The 14,177-nt window shown below is 38.1% G+C and overlaps 1 protein-coding gene across 1 annotated transcript in view; it reads left to right on the top strand.

Moving 5' to 3' along the window:
- Window positions 1-14,177, top strand: part of LOC139147434 (uncharacterized) — an 85,624-nt gene that overhangs the window by 68,795 nt on the left and 2,652 nt on the right. Inside the window, exons 64-84 of the mRNA XM_070718541.1 lie at window positions 220-394; window positions 625-779; window positions 1,019-1,141; window positions 1,721-1,907; window positions 2,465-2,692; window positions 3,162-3,313; window positions 3,693-3,871; window positions 4,008-4,137; window positions 4,892-5,087; window positions 5,478-5,653; window positions 6,050-6,233; window positions 6,609-6,767; window positions 7,064-7,286; window positions 7,882-7,961; window positions 8,508-8,663; window positions 9,221-9,368; window positions 9,858-10,009; window positions 10,965-11,056; window positions 11,157-12,263; window positions 12,738-12,901; window positions 13,475-13,718. Of these exons, the coding sequence (XP_070574642.1) occupies window positions 220-394; window positions 625-779; window positions 1,019-1,141; window positions 1,721-1,907; window positions 2,465-2,692; window positions 3,162-3,313; window positions 3,693-3,871; window positions 4,008-4,137; window positions 4,892-5,087; window positions 5,478-5,653; window positions 6,050-6,233; window positions 6,609-6,767; window positions 7,064-7,286; window positions 7,882-7,961; window positions 8,508-8,663; window positions 9,221-9,368; window positions 9,858-10,009; window positions 10,965-11,056; window positions 11,157-12,263; window positions 12,738-12,901; window positions 13,475-13,718 (4,410 nt within the window). The remainder of the gene's footprint in view (window positions 1-219; window positions 395-624; window positions 780-1,018; window positions 1,142-1,720; window positions 1,908-2,464; window positions 2,693-3,161; window positions 3,314-3,692; window positions 3,872-4,007; window positions 4,138-4,891; window positions 5,088-5,477; window positions 5,654-6,049; window positions 6,234-6,608; window positions 6,768-7,063; window positions 7,287-7,881; window positions 7,962-8,507; window positions 8,664-9,220; window positions 9,369-9,857; window positions 10,010-10,964; window positions 11,057-11,156; window positions 12,264-12,737; window positions 12,902-13,474; window positions 13,719-14,177) is intronic.

Genomic DNA, 14,177 nt, shown 5'->3' with positions numbered 1-14,177 from the left:
CTGTTCTTACTCGTCAAGTATGATTATGCCAAAAAATTGAAATAGATCCTAAGCGTGACAGAGAAGAATGCAATGTGTCACTAGTGGACTGATTAAGGTGATAGGTATTGCCTTACAATTGTGGAGTTTTAAATTCTGCGATCACAGAGGTCGATACACGTAACAAAATGAATAAAAAGCGTAAAAATTCGTCTGTTCCTTCGAATTTCTTTTTTAAAGGCCGATCGTCCATACTACGTCCACTTGTCCTGCATCAATAAAGCCGACCTGGTCACAACTACAATATCCAGACCAATTCTCTTGGATCTGAATGACCCGATTCAAGGAGTTGTCAAAGACGGAACTGTCTTCAGTGATGACGTAGAGTACCAAAGCACCACAGAAAAACTCGAAGGTTAGTCTTTCTACCGTCAACCTCTGTAAACTTTTCAAAGGAGCATCTGTCATGTATTATTACCATTGTGAACATGAGCTCTGCCTGTGACATGAGAGACACACTGGGTGGACGACCATAGTACAGGTTTAGCGACTGTAACATTATATCATTTTGAGAGTATTGTCTGAAAGAGCATGTTCCTGAATTGCATCATATTGAGACGACCATCCTCCATATGTTTTCCACAGGCGTATTTCTTCATTTGCCAAATCCAAGTGGAAGTCCGTGTCCAAGTAGACAGTTCACCTTCACAGGAGACGTCGTTGGCGATGACTTCGGATCCGTCAATTCCGAAGGGCTCTGGGGAATTCCACAAAGCTCTCTGTGGTTCAGACCAAAACAGGTATTCCACTCACCGTTGCAAATTTTATCTTCTTATCTTACTCTAAAATAAGCCATTACACCAACATTATGATAATTTACATGTATTGCACTTGTTATATGCTTTTTACAATATGTTCATGCACATTAAGTATAATAATATTTGTGAATATCACAATATACTTTTGGCAATTAGGATGAAAGTTGACACATGGTGAATTTTAAAATTCTGAATTAAAACTCAATTCTGCGTTTGTCTAGCTATCCTTCGATGAAGACAATGACCTGTCAGTAACTCTGATCCGTGATGTACAAAGACCTAGAATGTATTCTGGAGCGTATTACAGTACAAACCCAGATGTGCACGAGGGAGGCAAATACCAGGTCGGTTTACAGTTTATTTCAGATTTCTCTTGCCTTCTTTACTCTTTACACATGTTTATGAATGAATGAATCAATGAATGATTTGATGAATGGATGGATGGATTAATGAATGGATGAATGAATGAATGAATGAATGAATGAATGTATTAGTTAGTGGATGATAGTCTTCCTTCCAATCTCTCTCAAAGATCAACGTAGAAGAATAATTGCGATGTAAAGAGGAATACTTGGAAAAAGGCTTGATGTTCCCAATTGAATACGCGCTAATTGTAGATAGGCAAATTTTGAAACCAAATTATATATATATATATATATATATATATATATATATATATATATATATATATATATATATATATATATACAAACTCCTGTCTTGTCGGGCTATATGCAGTAATTCATATTTGTTGTACTTCAGTCTTGGTGCTTAGCTCTCTATCTTTGTTTTTTAAACCGTCTTTACCTGGCCCATTCATTTTTCACCATGGTCCCTCTTGCTCTATACATACAGTACCTCCAAAGAGAAAAGCGGCTTTTTATTTTATCTGTTACTAAAGCATAACTTATCCTTAATTCTAGATCGATATACTTGCCGCGGCATCTGGAGATGTTCCTGCCGTCACGAGTGTTGTATTCTGGGACGGACCAACTGGCGTAGTTGGTGAGTTCGACGCACCAATCGGCGAGACAAAGTGGGCAGACATGAACAGAGAGTATGACCTCTGTAAACTTTGCTGTGAGAAGAACGACAGTTACGTAGACCAGGGTATGTCTGACTAATTTTACTAGATGTACGATCAGAGCAATCATCTTAAGTTCATTTGGATGGTGATTTTCAGAGACAACAATCACGTCATAAGCATTTCTTCATGATGAAAGATTGATTACAGATAAATTTGAAAACACTGAACCTTGATTAAATAGATTTAAAGTTCTGGTGTCAGCGGACTACTTATAGGTAAATGGTAACTCCTTAAAGAGTATCTGTAATGACAGAGGGCGCAATTTGCCTGATCAAAGAAAGCTGGAAAGCACTGTGACATCTAAAATTTACAATAATTATGTTTAACAAACGTTTCGGAAAAGCAGCCATGGAAATAACAGAAAAAATTAATGGATTAAAAATCTGCCATCATCCCAAATATTAAGTCAAGTTATAGGACATACACATATAACTTGTGCTGAATGCACTAGTTAGTAAGTTATTTTTGCTGCTCAATCCACAATTACATGTAAAGCACTAACAACAAAGAAGTCATAGATACATCTTGATCCAAGTTACTTGCATTTGGAAACTGTGAAAACACCATTTTCATTTCCTAGGTAAAGCAGAATGCCGCTGTAACTGCACAGAGTATTTCATGAGAACAGAGTCCCCAACGACCCAAGCTCCGACCACAACGACAATGGCAACGACTGAAGCTCTGGCAACCACTTCTTCACCGTTGCCATGGGAGATAGTCGAGGATGATGATCCCGATGATACATTTAAAGGAGGCAAAGAGCTGAAGTCCATGTCGTATCAGTCCATGGGACTTCAGCTGCATCCAGGTATGATGAAATTCCAAAGTATTATAGACCTTATAAAAGCATTAAAAGAGCATATGTGAAAATAGTGGCTGTGCTTCTGACAAAGTATAAGGACGATTTGCTTTGATTTAGGAGAAGTTAATGATTACATTAAAACTGAAATGTCCATCAGGTCAAAACAAAGACCAAAATGTGGAAAAAATGAACTGTGACAAAAAGTTAAGATAGAGAAATTATTTTTGATTTTCCATTATAGCTCACTAAAGCGATAACAATGAGACAAGCTTGGGTTTTAGCAGTAGCTTATTGTCTATTTCAAAAGTTTCTTTGAAAAGGAATTGAATATTTGTAGAGATATATTTGAAATGCTTATACAATTATTGTTAGAACTGTGGAAACTACAACGACAATTTGTTGTTGCTGTTGTTGTTTATGTTGTGGTGAGATGAAAGTTAAACATATTAATGCACTCATTTCATATATATCACAGGCGTTGAATCAGACGGCGATGTGAAGCATTATGCAGTTCTTTGGTTCAGGTATCAGAACAGCTCAGAATCAGTCAAATATGAAATCATACAGCTCGATTTCGACCCATCTGCAGCGTGGCACAGCTACGCTATCGATGTGATCCCTGACAAGGTAAGAAGATCATTACATTACTTTATAAGACTCCGCGAACAGCCACTGCAAGAGTCCCAGTGCTATATACCCTGTGTATACATAGCAATGCTGACATAGCAGATAACGCTTCCCGAACTATTTAGCGCTCTCTCTTTACTTTTTAGAGAAAACCATACCTTTGAATCATTATCATGTGGAGAGCTAGGATTTAAGCTTACTGACAATTAATTAATTAATTGACTGACTGACTGACTGACTGACTGATTAATTGATTGATTGATTGATTGATTGATTGATTGATTGATTGATTGATTGATTAAGAGTTATTTCTACGTGCTATGCTTGTTTTGGTATTCCTTGCCTGCATCGTTACTTCAGCCATGCCATTTCCCTACAGGCTGAACTGTCGGTTGAACTACATGTTGACGGCAGATCAAAGATCTACATGTCTGGCCTGGCATTATTTGGGACGGATACAAAATTTGTGATGTCTGTATGGAACAGACACGGAATCGTGCCGGAGTTCGATAACGTCTTCTATCCTCCCATTGCAATCGGACACTTCAGAAATTTACGGTAACTAAATTTTGAATAGTTTTCATGGTGGATAATATACTTGATTTAAATTTAAAAAGGCAAGTTTATCATTTCTGTAGTCCTACATCAAGAACTCAATCAATTCCACAGTGACCTTTATTTTTATTTTGTTTAGATTTCCACCAACATCTGAGGCGCTGTGTCGCTTTGGAGACCCTTTCCGAAACGGAGACGTCGCTATAACTGCATTCTTTGCTGGTGTCGGATCAAGCAAACTTGTTGATGATGTTGTACCATTCCGAGAGGTACGTTCACTCGTTTGGTATCGGCGTGCACGTGACGATTATATCATGAGCTTCATCCTCTTTGAAAATTTGTATTAAAATCTATCCAGTAACGCTTGCAAACCAACGCTTTCTGCCGATGGTCATTTATAATGTAAAATTCGACGCAAATTTATGTCGACTGTGTTGACCTGTAGAAAGCGTTATAAGATAGCGCTGACTGCTACAACAATTTTATATAATGTAGAGAAAATTCTGCTGATTGCTCGGGTCAAAGCGGCGTTTCCTTAGCTTGCTCGCCAAATCGCAGCGTGCGACTACAATCGAGTTTTGAGACAGGATTTGCCCCAATAGCCAAATTGACGGTGCCATATTCACGATTCTGCAGGGTTACAGGTAGATAATTTTCTAAACACAGTCGACAAATTTGTTCAAACTTTGTACGATTAGCAATTCTATATCGCTGTATAAACTGATTCTGTTGATGACAGTCAGAATGGAAGAATTGTTCTGAGACCACTCGCTGACAGAGGATCGGTTGTGTATAATTGAGTGCATTTTCCATTTAAAGTGAATTTTTCACGTTGCTCTCTTCACAACCGTTTTAAAGATCAATATAAACTATGAACATTTCGAACATTTCAAAAAATATGAGATGAGTTTCAAAATTATAAAAAACCGGAATCTCAACAGTCCCATCCTGTCTCATTTACATACTGTTCAAGTTTACAGCAAACTCAATATTTATCCTCCTTGATATACGGTACCGGTGTAGGTGGTCCGTCCCTGTACACCCTGCTCAAAGCCATGTGATATCCTGGACTGTGACAGCAGCTGTTCAAGCACAGAAGTGACAGAATACAAAGTCGTGCTGGATGGTCTGAACTTGTCACCGACGAGAACACAACAACGAAACGGAGAATCAGAGACAAGCGCAGCGGTCTATCATCTAACAGTCAAAGCTGTAACAGGTGATCAGGAAATTTAGAGACCTTTCAAGATACATAACGACAAAACAGTGTCGGTGATTGCAGGGAGGCTCTGCGTCGATATTGAACGGATACAATAATATGTATCGACAGAAGTAATGAGTCTTTTTGTTTTAGGGTAACTCCCTATCAAGTACAGGGGTATTTGATTTGTTCGTCCCATATCATATAGTATTGGTTGCAATCTTTAATCACCAGCGTAATAAGAAGTTTCATCACCCATAATGAAATATTTGAAATGGGAACCACGCTTCTGTACCTCCATTAAGTTGATGCAATGTACTCAGGAATCATAAACGATGACTTTGCTGACAATGCAATGCCGATATATGACGTTGAATGATAGGTTATCCGGTTTTTCATCTGTTTCAGGATCTGGACGACATATCATAGCTTCATCTGATGGCGTGTACGTGGATGATACGCCCCCAGAGTTTGACTACCTTTACCACGTTGACTTGGATTGGTCTGAAGATGAACCTGTCGAATACCAGGGCAGTAACACCACCATTGCTGTCAGGTTTAGCGCTTTCGATATAGGTAGCCAGGTAAGGCAATTAAACTTTAAGATCAAAATGTGAAGTGTGGGTTCCCAATATCAGCTTCTCTCGCGGTACATACAAATGTATAAAAATAATGATATTTTTATCTCAGGACACTTTTAAATAGAAAAGTGCACTGTACACTTGTGTTTCAAAACGTACAATAATCATCGAAATACGATCATTTTTACATGTATGTTCAGTTTGGCGTTGCCAGCAAGGCTTGATGCAAGTAGTAAATTTTCCGGCAGATTCAATAGTGATTCTGTTGATTGGATTAATTTTGCTTTTCTCAAGCGAACATGTTACTTACACACAAATACACGTGATGTGATACCTTGACGAAAAATCGCATTGTATTTATGGTCTGACAGGATGCTTTTTACTCGACATACTTTCCAGATACATGAATTCAGATGGTCGATTGGAACTCAGCCCCTTGGTACAGATATCCAAGAGTCTCTATCGGTCGGTTTCGACACACTTCTAATAAATGATGGGTTATCTTTGAAAGACAGACAAACGTATTTCGTCACTGTTGAGGCTATCAACCGTGCTGGACTGGTCACTACTCTAACGACTACTGGTAATGCACAGTCTTATAAAGCATAAAGCATCGTGAATATCGATAGCGCGTTATCTGCTACACTCACGTTCTTGCAATCTCCAAGATTAAAATCAGATATTAATATTCAAATATCAATTATGCATTTAAAAGTCATATTTCAAAAATAAAATCACAAATCATGATGGTCATAAATGTTTAAAAATGGTCATTATTAGCCCAGAAAAAGTTGTCGTGTGTTCACACGTCTCTAAAAGAGGGCTCTTTTTCAATACCAGACTCATTACCTATGAACAATCCCATGTAATCGACTATGTTCTGCGAAAGTAAATTTTGTGTTTTGAGCCAGTTACCACGTTTTCCATTGCACGTTTATGTCCTATTTTTATTGTTCAGGTGTGACGATAATAACAACAGCGCCAGATACATCTGCCAGCAATACAACAACGGAATGCGGTGATGTGGAAAGCTTGGGTGATATGAATCTATGCAGTGATCAATCAAGCGTCGGTATGACCTGGACCAGAATTGAAGACGACTCGGTAGATGCCTATTGTAAGTTACGTGTCTATCAATGTTATAAGCTCCATATTCGTCATTTTTATTGAAAAAAATGCCTGTAAATACGGTCAATTTGTTTCAAAAGAAATTTCAATGAAATGTACTTTCCGTTAAAATTCGGTCAATTTTGACAGCGTTTACTTTCTTACACAAACCGTTGTGAAAAGTAGCGTAACAAAAGATGTTTCATTTGCCGTACATGTACCGCTTTCATTTCGAAGGTTTTTGCTCTACTTTTCTTGTGGCATGGGCTTCACACGTGCTACTTTGCTATTCTACTCTAAAAACAGATTTCCAGATAGGCAGTACAAGTGACTCGCAAGATATCTTTCCTAAACTGAGAGTTGGCTACAACACTTCCGGCACTATTTTGATAAAAGATGGCAGAGTCTACATCGAAGATATTCCCATAGCCAATATATCCGGTGTGAGGCAAATTGCCGAGGGCGAGGCTGGTACTGCCAAACATGACCAGACAGAGTTCCCCAACAGATTCCGTATGGAACCCGGAAGGTAAGATATTATTCATGTGTTTAATTGCTTATTGATTTCTTGGCGCGTTCTTTCAGCAATTTCAATTTTTAAATCAAAATTATATGTGCTTAGCTAAGGTCATGTGTAATTTTGTAGAAAAATAGAGAAAATCGTCTATGATTTCAGTACCAGCTTTATTTCGCCAAATGCTATCGAATTACGAATTCATTCCAGCATAATTTAAACGATAAGACACTAAACGCAACGTCTTTCATATAGATTGATATTTCACTATGAACACAGAGATGTTCCCAACTCTGCCGAAATGCAGGTCTTTCAGTTTGTTATAGATCAAAACAGATTATCCTTTGCTTCAGAACTAGATCAGAGTTGTACCAAATTCGTTGACATCACAATGCTTGAGTTTCCAAGACACTTACATAGAACTTGTTTTTACGAAAATAAAATTGTAAACTGCTTGTGTCCGGCTTTAACCAAATTATCGGTGAAATGCCTTGTTTCCTTTTTTTAAACTTCTGAGCCGTTGTTGACCCCCATTGGTGTGAATTCTGGCTCATGTTTGGTTTTTAACGAAGATTTTCTCTCTCAACATGGCATGATGAATGTTTTACAGGATAGTGTATTCAGAGCTCATCGCTTGTAACCGAGGACACAAATGTGGGAAAGTCAGTACATCGAAGTCAACTCCCAAACGTAAGTGAACAATACAAGTCAACACTGACGCTAAGTCATGGATGTTTGCCAAAATGCTTTTCAGATCTGAGGCAGTCACTAAAACCTTCATAAGCCATATGAATCGTTTAAAACAATCGAGTCTGTTTCTTGTTCAAAAGCAGGCTGATGTTCTACTGGTATAAGAAAGTGTGTATAGGTGTTTAATATATCTAAAACAAAGGGAGACAGTCGTCGGAACTCTGCTCAAAGGTTGCCAGGGACTCCTACGACCGATGTAAACACTGTATAGGGTACGTTGGTGATTGATGGCAGTTAAAATACGTTTGTTAACATTACTATTGATGCATATATCAAACAGGAAACAAGAAAGCCCAACACGCGCAGTTCCGACGACTGCCTCCCTTTAAAAGTACAAACAACTCATAATGGAATTTTGTCTGTTGAATTTACAAATAAATATCTTTTCCGTAAAAGCGCAGGTTTACTATTGGTAGCGAAATGAGATGTAGCGATGAGACTCTGTTTTTACGTTGTCTCATTTTAACCTTGCCCTACTCTGTACAGGGGAGAAAGATGTACTGGCTACTGCCATCAATGGTTCTAAAGTTATCATTACTATGGAGAGTCCAAGTTCAGGTAGTGGTGTGTCGCCATTTGTGGAGATAGAAACAGAAGAGGATGTTGATGTTGTCATCACCAAACGAGAAGCTGAAAAGGAAGGTTTGCAATGTGATAATTCCATTCAATTGACGCTCTATGTATAATGATAAGAATGATAATCTTTCCATTTTATAACAAAACTTTATAAACGCAGAGCTTTTTGAAAAGAATAACGCAAACGCATTCTTGCAGAATTTATAAATCGCCTGATAATTTGAAATTATTGTGATTATTTTTATTTGGCATAATAGCTATTTTATCTCACCACTATATTGATAGGGCGAATACTGTGATCTGATTGGTCGAGACGTGAAAGTAACCGTGCTAGTTTGGCAATATAACACGGTTAGAATGGGCACCAGCTCTCAGCTAGAGAAAATTACTTTTGATGTTTTACGCTAAAATTTCATTTTAATATTATAATATAATAGCAATAAACCCCCAGCTACTGGTATACCACTAGATTTTGACGAGTTCACTGCCATATATACACTTGCTATCGCTTGTGCACATGTGGTGAACTGATAAAAAATCCTGCGGTATATCGTCGCTGGGTGTAGTGTATCATTGCCTTATTGTTATATACTGACTGTGAGAAGCTTTCTGTTCATTGCTAGCTGGCGGGTCGCTGACTCTCATGGCAGGACTGTTGACAGACTCGGACCTCGCTGAATATTATGGTTCAGATGCATCACCTTTCTTCAAAGCATACATAGTTGATCCAAAAACTACCAAGGACAGCACTGATCGACTTTTGAGAAACAGGTGTGTTGCAACGTAATATCGTCTTCTGTAAAATACATCCATTTCGTTTTATGACAATGTACCTGTGTAACTTGCATGATATACAATGGTAGGTACACTGTAGCTAATTATAGAAATTTCGCAGATTTGCCATTTGTCATTTGCCATTGCATCACGATACTGTTATTGAAATGCTTTGGTAATAATTAATTATTAATTAATTATTTTTCAACGAATTTGATGGAGGATACTGTTATCATCCAATTTCCCGATTACGCCCCTCGTTGCTTTATCCTTCTCATGTACTTCTGTTGTTGTTTTTCTGTCTGCAAACGTGTCGTTCGATTCATTTCGTCATTACTGCCTTTATGGTGTATGGTGTTAATCTGTTCGCATCTCCCCTCGTTATATTTTTGTCCTTTTATCTCAGAATTCTATTTTTATGATTATTTTATAAAACATTGTAGTTTCCTCTTCATATATATATTTTTCTTTTCATTGTCTGACAAGGATCAAAGACATCGCTGGACCAACTTTCTATTTAACAAATGTGGGTGATAAATCCATAAGTGCACCAATTCGCATATCGCTGAGGTTCAACACGTCTCTTTTCAATGTGTCTGATGTGGAGAGGTATCCTGTAATCATGTTCTGGCATACAGGTCAGTGACCTTGAACAGTCAGACAATATTACACACCAAATTGCCAAAAGTACGAATAAGTTCAAACGCAACTGTATGTCTGCTTGCATAAATTACCCGAATTAAGTATTCAAGTCTTTTGTAAACACAGTAAAAAGGAAAATTATTAACCGTTTTTTTTACTTTCTAAAGAAGTGTTACGCATTCAGGAAAGAGGTTTGTCCAATATACACATTTACTGCTTGTGCATTGTACTAAACTGTGCATTGGTATCTTTGAAGTATAAACCCGTTGCACCAGTAACAAAATTCGGCACGATTCGTATAATGATGTTACGAATGAAAGTGTTGATCAGCTTTTTTCTGTTTCTGTGGACATAGCACTGCTTTCATTGAAACTACATTATTCGTCTTTAGAGTGAAAGAGAGTTTTAATGAGCGTGCTTTGTCCCTCGAACTGCATTTTTTAAAAATTCACGTGACATGTTCAGAAGTTGGCTCCATCAGTACGTTGTTGTTGTTTTGACATATTTACCTTTGCATATCCGAATACAACAATGAAAGTTAAACACACATAGGAACTCACAGGTCCAGTTAAAATCTGTACAGATTTTCGTAAATGGCATTTGTATATTTCGTGTCAGCTCAACTCAACCGCATATCGTGCATGCTGGCCGACATTTTTATTGGTACACAGCAAACACAATGTACATAACACAATTGGAACTAATTTTGGATAATTGGATGGTTAAGTAGTGTCGATTTAATCTGCAAATGTAACCTCGTCTACTTTTCTTTTTAAGTTACACACTTGTTTTTATGAGTTATTTGATATATTGCAACATTCAGCTATAGGGCACCTAACACTTTTGAGAAATTTGAAAAATATGAAAATCCAATTATCCCAAATTAGTTTCAATCGTGTTACATGAAGTCTTTCAAACTTATTAAAATATTGACTTTTATTTAAATAACAGATTTACAACAATGGCAAGATGCCAGCCAAACCTGTAAGGGTAAAGAAGGAAAGTACGATATAGATTGGGATAATGAAGTAATCAGCGTTGAGGTACGTCATATCTATTTTGTTGGTATTAAAATAAATATTAATTTACAAAGACTGGTTAGTGTTACGAAAACGTGTCAACATTATCACGATGTCTTTGCAGGTATGTGCAACAGACGCTCAGAAGAATCACTTATCCATAAAGTCAAAACGAGCAGTCAATCAGGGCTACTTTGCAGGACCAAGTGAATTCACATTTGCTAGCATCGGCAGCTTCACTAATTCTCCTCCACAAATTACTTCGACGAATAACATTTGGCTCAACGAAGACGGGGGAACTTTGCGTTTCCAAATGACAGCTTATGACGACGATGGGGACGAGTTTGTCTTCAAATTGAATGAAAATTTGAACCAACCTCAACTGGGAAGCGTGAGTCTATCAGAGAATGGTGAGCTGACCTACCGACCTTGCCTTGACTGTTTTGGCACCGATTACGTCCATTACGTCGTCACGGAAGACAGAGATGACAATTCTGATTTGCTTTCAACATTCGCAACGCTGGAAGTGGAAGTGAGAGAGAAGAATGACAACCCGGAGATATTCCTCTCTGTTGATCACGTCAGTGCCTTGGAAGTTTCAGAACATGAAGTGGCCGTCACCTTGGAAGAAAGAAAAGAACACGAAAACGTTACAACTTACAAGGGTTTCGAAGCGGTTGTCGGAGCCTTTGATCCCGACACCTATGATCAATTGACGATTTCATTTTACCTGCCAAAACATGGATATCTATACACTGGACCGCAACACAACGACGTGTCATTCATCTACCAAGACTGTTCCAACCTTGATAATGTTACAGAGGATCACCTTTCTTACGACAAGCCAGACATACCCGCTGTTGTCTTTCCTTGTGGTCTCCATTTCCCTCACGGGGTGGATCGCTTAGCCTGGGTGTTCAGCGCTCTGCGGTATGTACCAGATGAGGGTTACTTCGGTGAAGACTCATTCAAGATAAACGTAATCGACCAAGAAAAGTACCACTCTGAAGTTATAGTCGTGCACCTACACATTTTGGCCAATCCGTGTCTAAATGATGCTGTGTGTCTCGGACCAGCCTTTGATCCAGGCTGCACGACGACACGACGTTCGCAAGGATTTGGAGATTACACGTGTAAATGCAAACCAGGATATGTCGGGGATTACTGTGATATTGACTTCAACGAGTGTGATGACAATCCGTGTGACTTCAACTACACTTGTATCGATATGGTGAGTTTTCTTATCACTGTGCATTATTATGTCGTCACTAAGCAGTGATTACGGTAGCACGCTCTTGAAACGAAAATAATCTTATGTTCAAATTTCCTAAGGAAACTTTAACGCATGTCCTTTCAAAACCACTAATAAAATCACCTACTAAAATTGCATACTGGAGAAACAAATTACCCGATATTATATCGACACTTTCAATTCAAAATGGCCGCTATCACTAAGCCTGTATTAATTCTAGCAAAAAAATGAATTTTCGAGTTTTACAAAGCGAATATGCGAAGTGTTCAATTATTCCATGAAGTAAAATAATACGAATGGTAAGTTTCAGAGTTAGACGTTTTATTCCCGAGGCGCAATATTGACATTCTTGCTTTGGTAGTTCTAGCATTCGTTATTGCATCGTAGCTATTGATCTACTGCCACTGGATGATTTATATATTTTCAAACCCGTATCAATGCATTTCGTTCAAGGTGGGTGCATTCGTCTGTCACTGTGAAAACCCTAAATGGCCGTGTGGCGGGGAGAGATTCCCTGTGAAAATTGCTGTCTCTGTGTGTGTCGTTGTAACGGTGCTAACTGTAATCGCGATTATTGTTTGGAGAAGGATCAAAGCCAAGAAGAAAGCTAAAGTAGCGTGAGTATTGATAATACTTGTGTCTCTTTGCTCTGGTAAGGACCTAGTCAGAGAAACAACTTTGCCTCTATTTCCAAGACCGCGCGCCATTCTTTTGTACTCCATTTCACACTTTCAACATCCCACGATATTTCCTGGCATCATATTTAAATCTATCTCGTCAATAAAACTGATAGTTTTTTTTAAAATGAACTTAGTCGATTGGCTGTATCTTCGATCGATACAATATCTCAAGACGTTTGTGAGAGTGCTCATCTCTTAATTCGCTTAGTTCTCGATCGGATTCGAATTCACAACCTACAGCATCAAGTCACTAGCGAAGATATCACAGTCAAAACAGCGCTGTTCTTCAAAATTGAATGTCGCTGCTTGACGATAATAATGGCTAAGTCGCGTTTTGGAGTACTTCTCTCAAAATTATACGGATGGAAATAATCGGGCTAAAGACTCACAAGACATGAGTCAACCGAAGAAATCTATGGTGGCGTTCTATAATATCCACCATGTCTCATAAAAATACATCAAAATCGTTCATATGTTATAACTGTACTTCTTTCATATAAATCTGTCCAGTCCGGAAACAGATGACATGAAAAACGTGTACAAGTATGAAGTCTGGTCCAATGAAGCCTTCGACATGAGCGAGAGTACGAGTGACCTCAATCCTACAAATGTTCCAATGAAGCAAGATGACAAAGTATGGGTCAACGAACACGTCTTTGATCCAGAATTTGACAGTAAACATGTTTTCGAAGATACCGATCGTGAAGAGATCGTGGCAACACCTGTTGAAAATTTAACATCCACCAGTGATGAGGTATGAATGCAGTAAATTGTCTTTGATGATTAATTAACATTTCCTGTCAAGGCGGGGTGGTAAGGCCGAACAAAATAATTGTGCTATTCCGATAACCCGACCTACCCTATTTTTTGCCTGCCGACCCTAAACTTTTTAGAGCTACGTAAACACGGAAGTAAAAAATATGAAAGAAACAATAAACTGTAAAATCGCGCGTGCGTTAATTTGTATTTGATTTTTTCTTGAACGAGGATGTCTTTTATGTTATTTCCTTTTAAATGTATGATACATTTTCTGGAAATGTTGTGACCAGTGTTTGACCGCCCTGAACCCCTGAAAATGCATATTTAAAGAGAAAAATATTTTGTAAACAAATTCTGGCCGACCTACCTACCTTATTTTTGAAAACCATGTTATCGGAAGAGCACAATTTATTATTTTTTTGGCGTATCATTGTTTGAAGTAATCAGCCGTCCA

The sequence above is a fragment of the Ptychodera flava genome, chromosome 13 (genome assembly GCF_041260155.1).
Source record: "Ptychodera flava strain L36383 chromosome 13, AS_Pfla_20210202, whole genome shotgun sequence".
Lineage (NCBI taxonomy): Eukaryota > Metazoa > Hemichordata > Enteropneusta > Ptychoderidae > Ptychodera > Ptychodera flava.
This window is presented reverse-complemented; position numbering and strand designations above follow the sequence as displayed.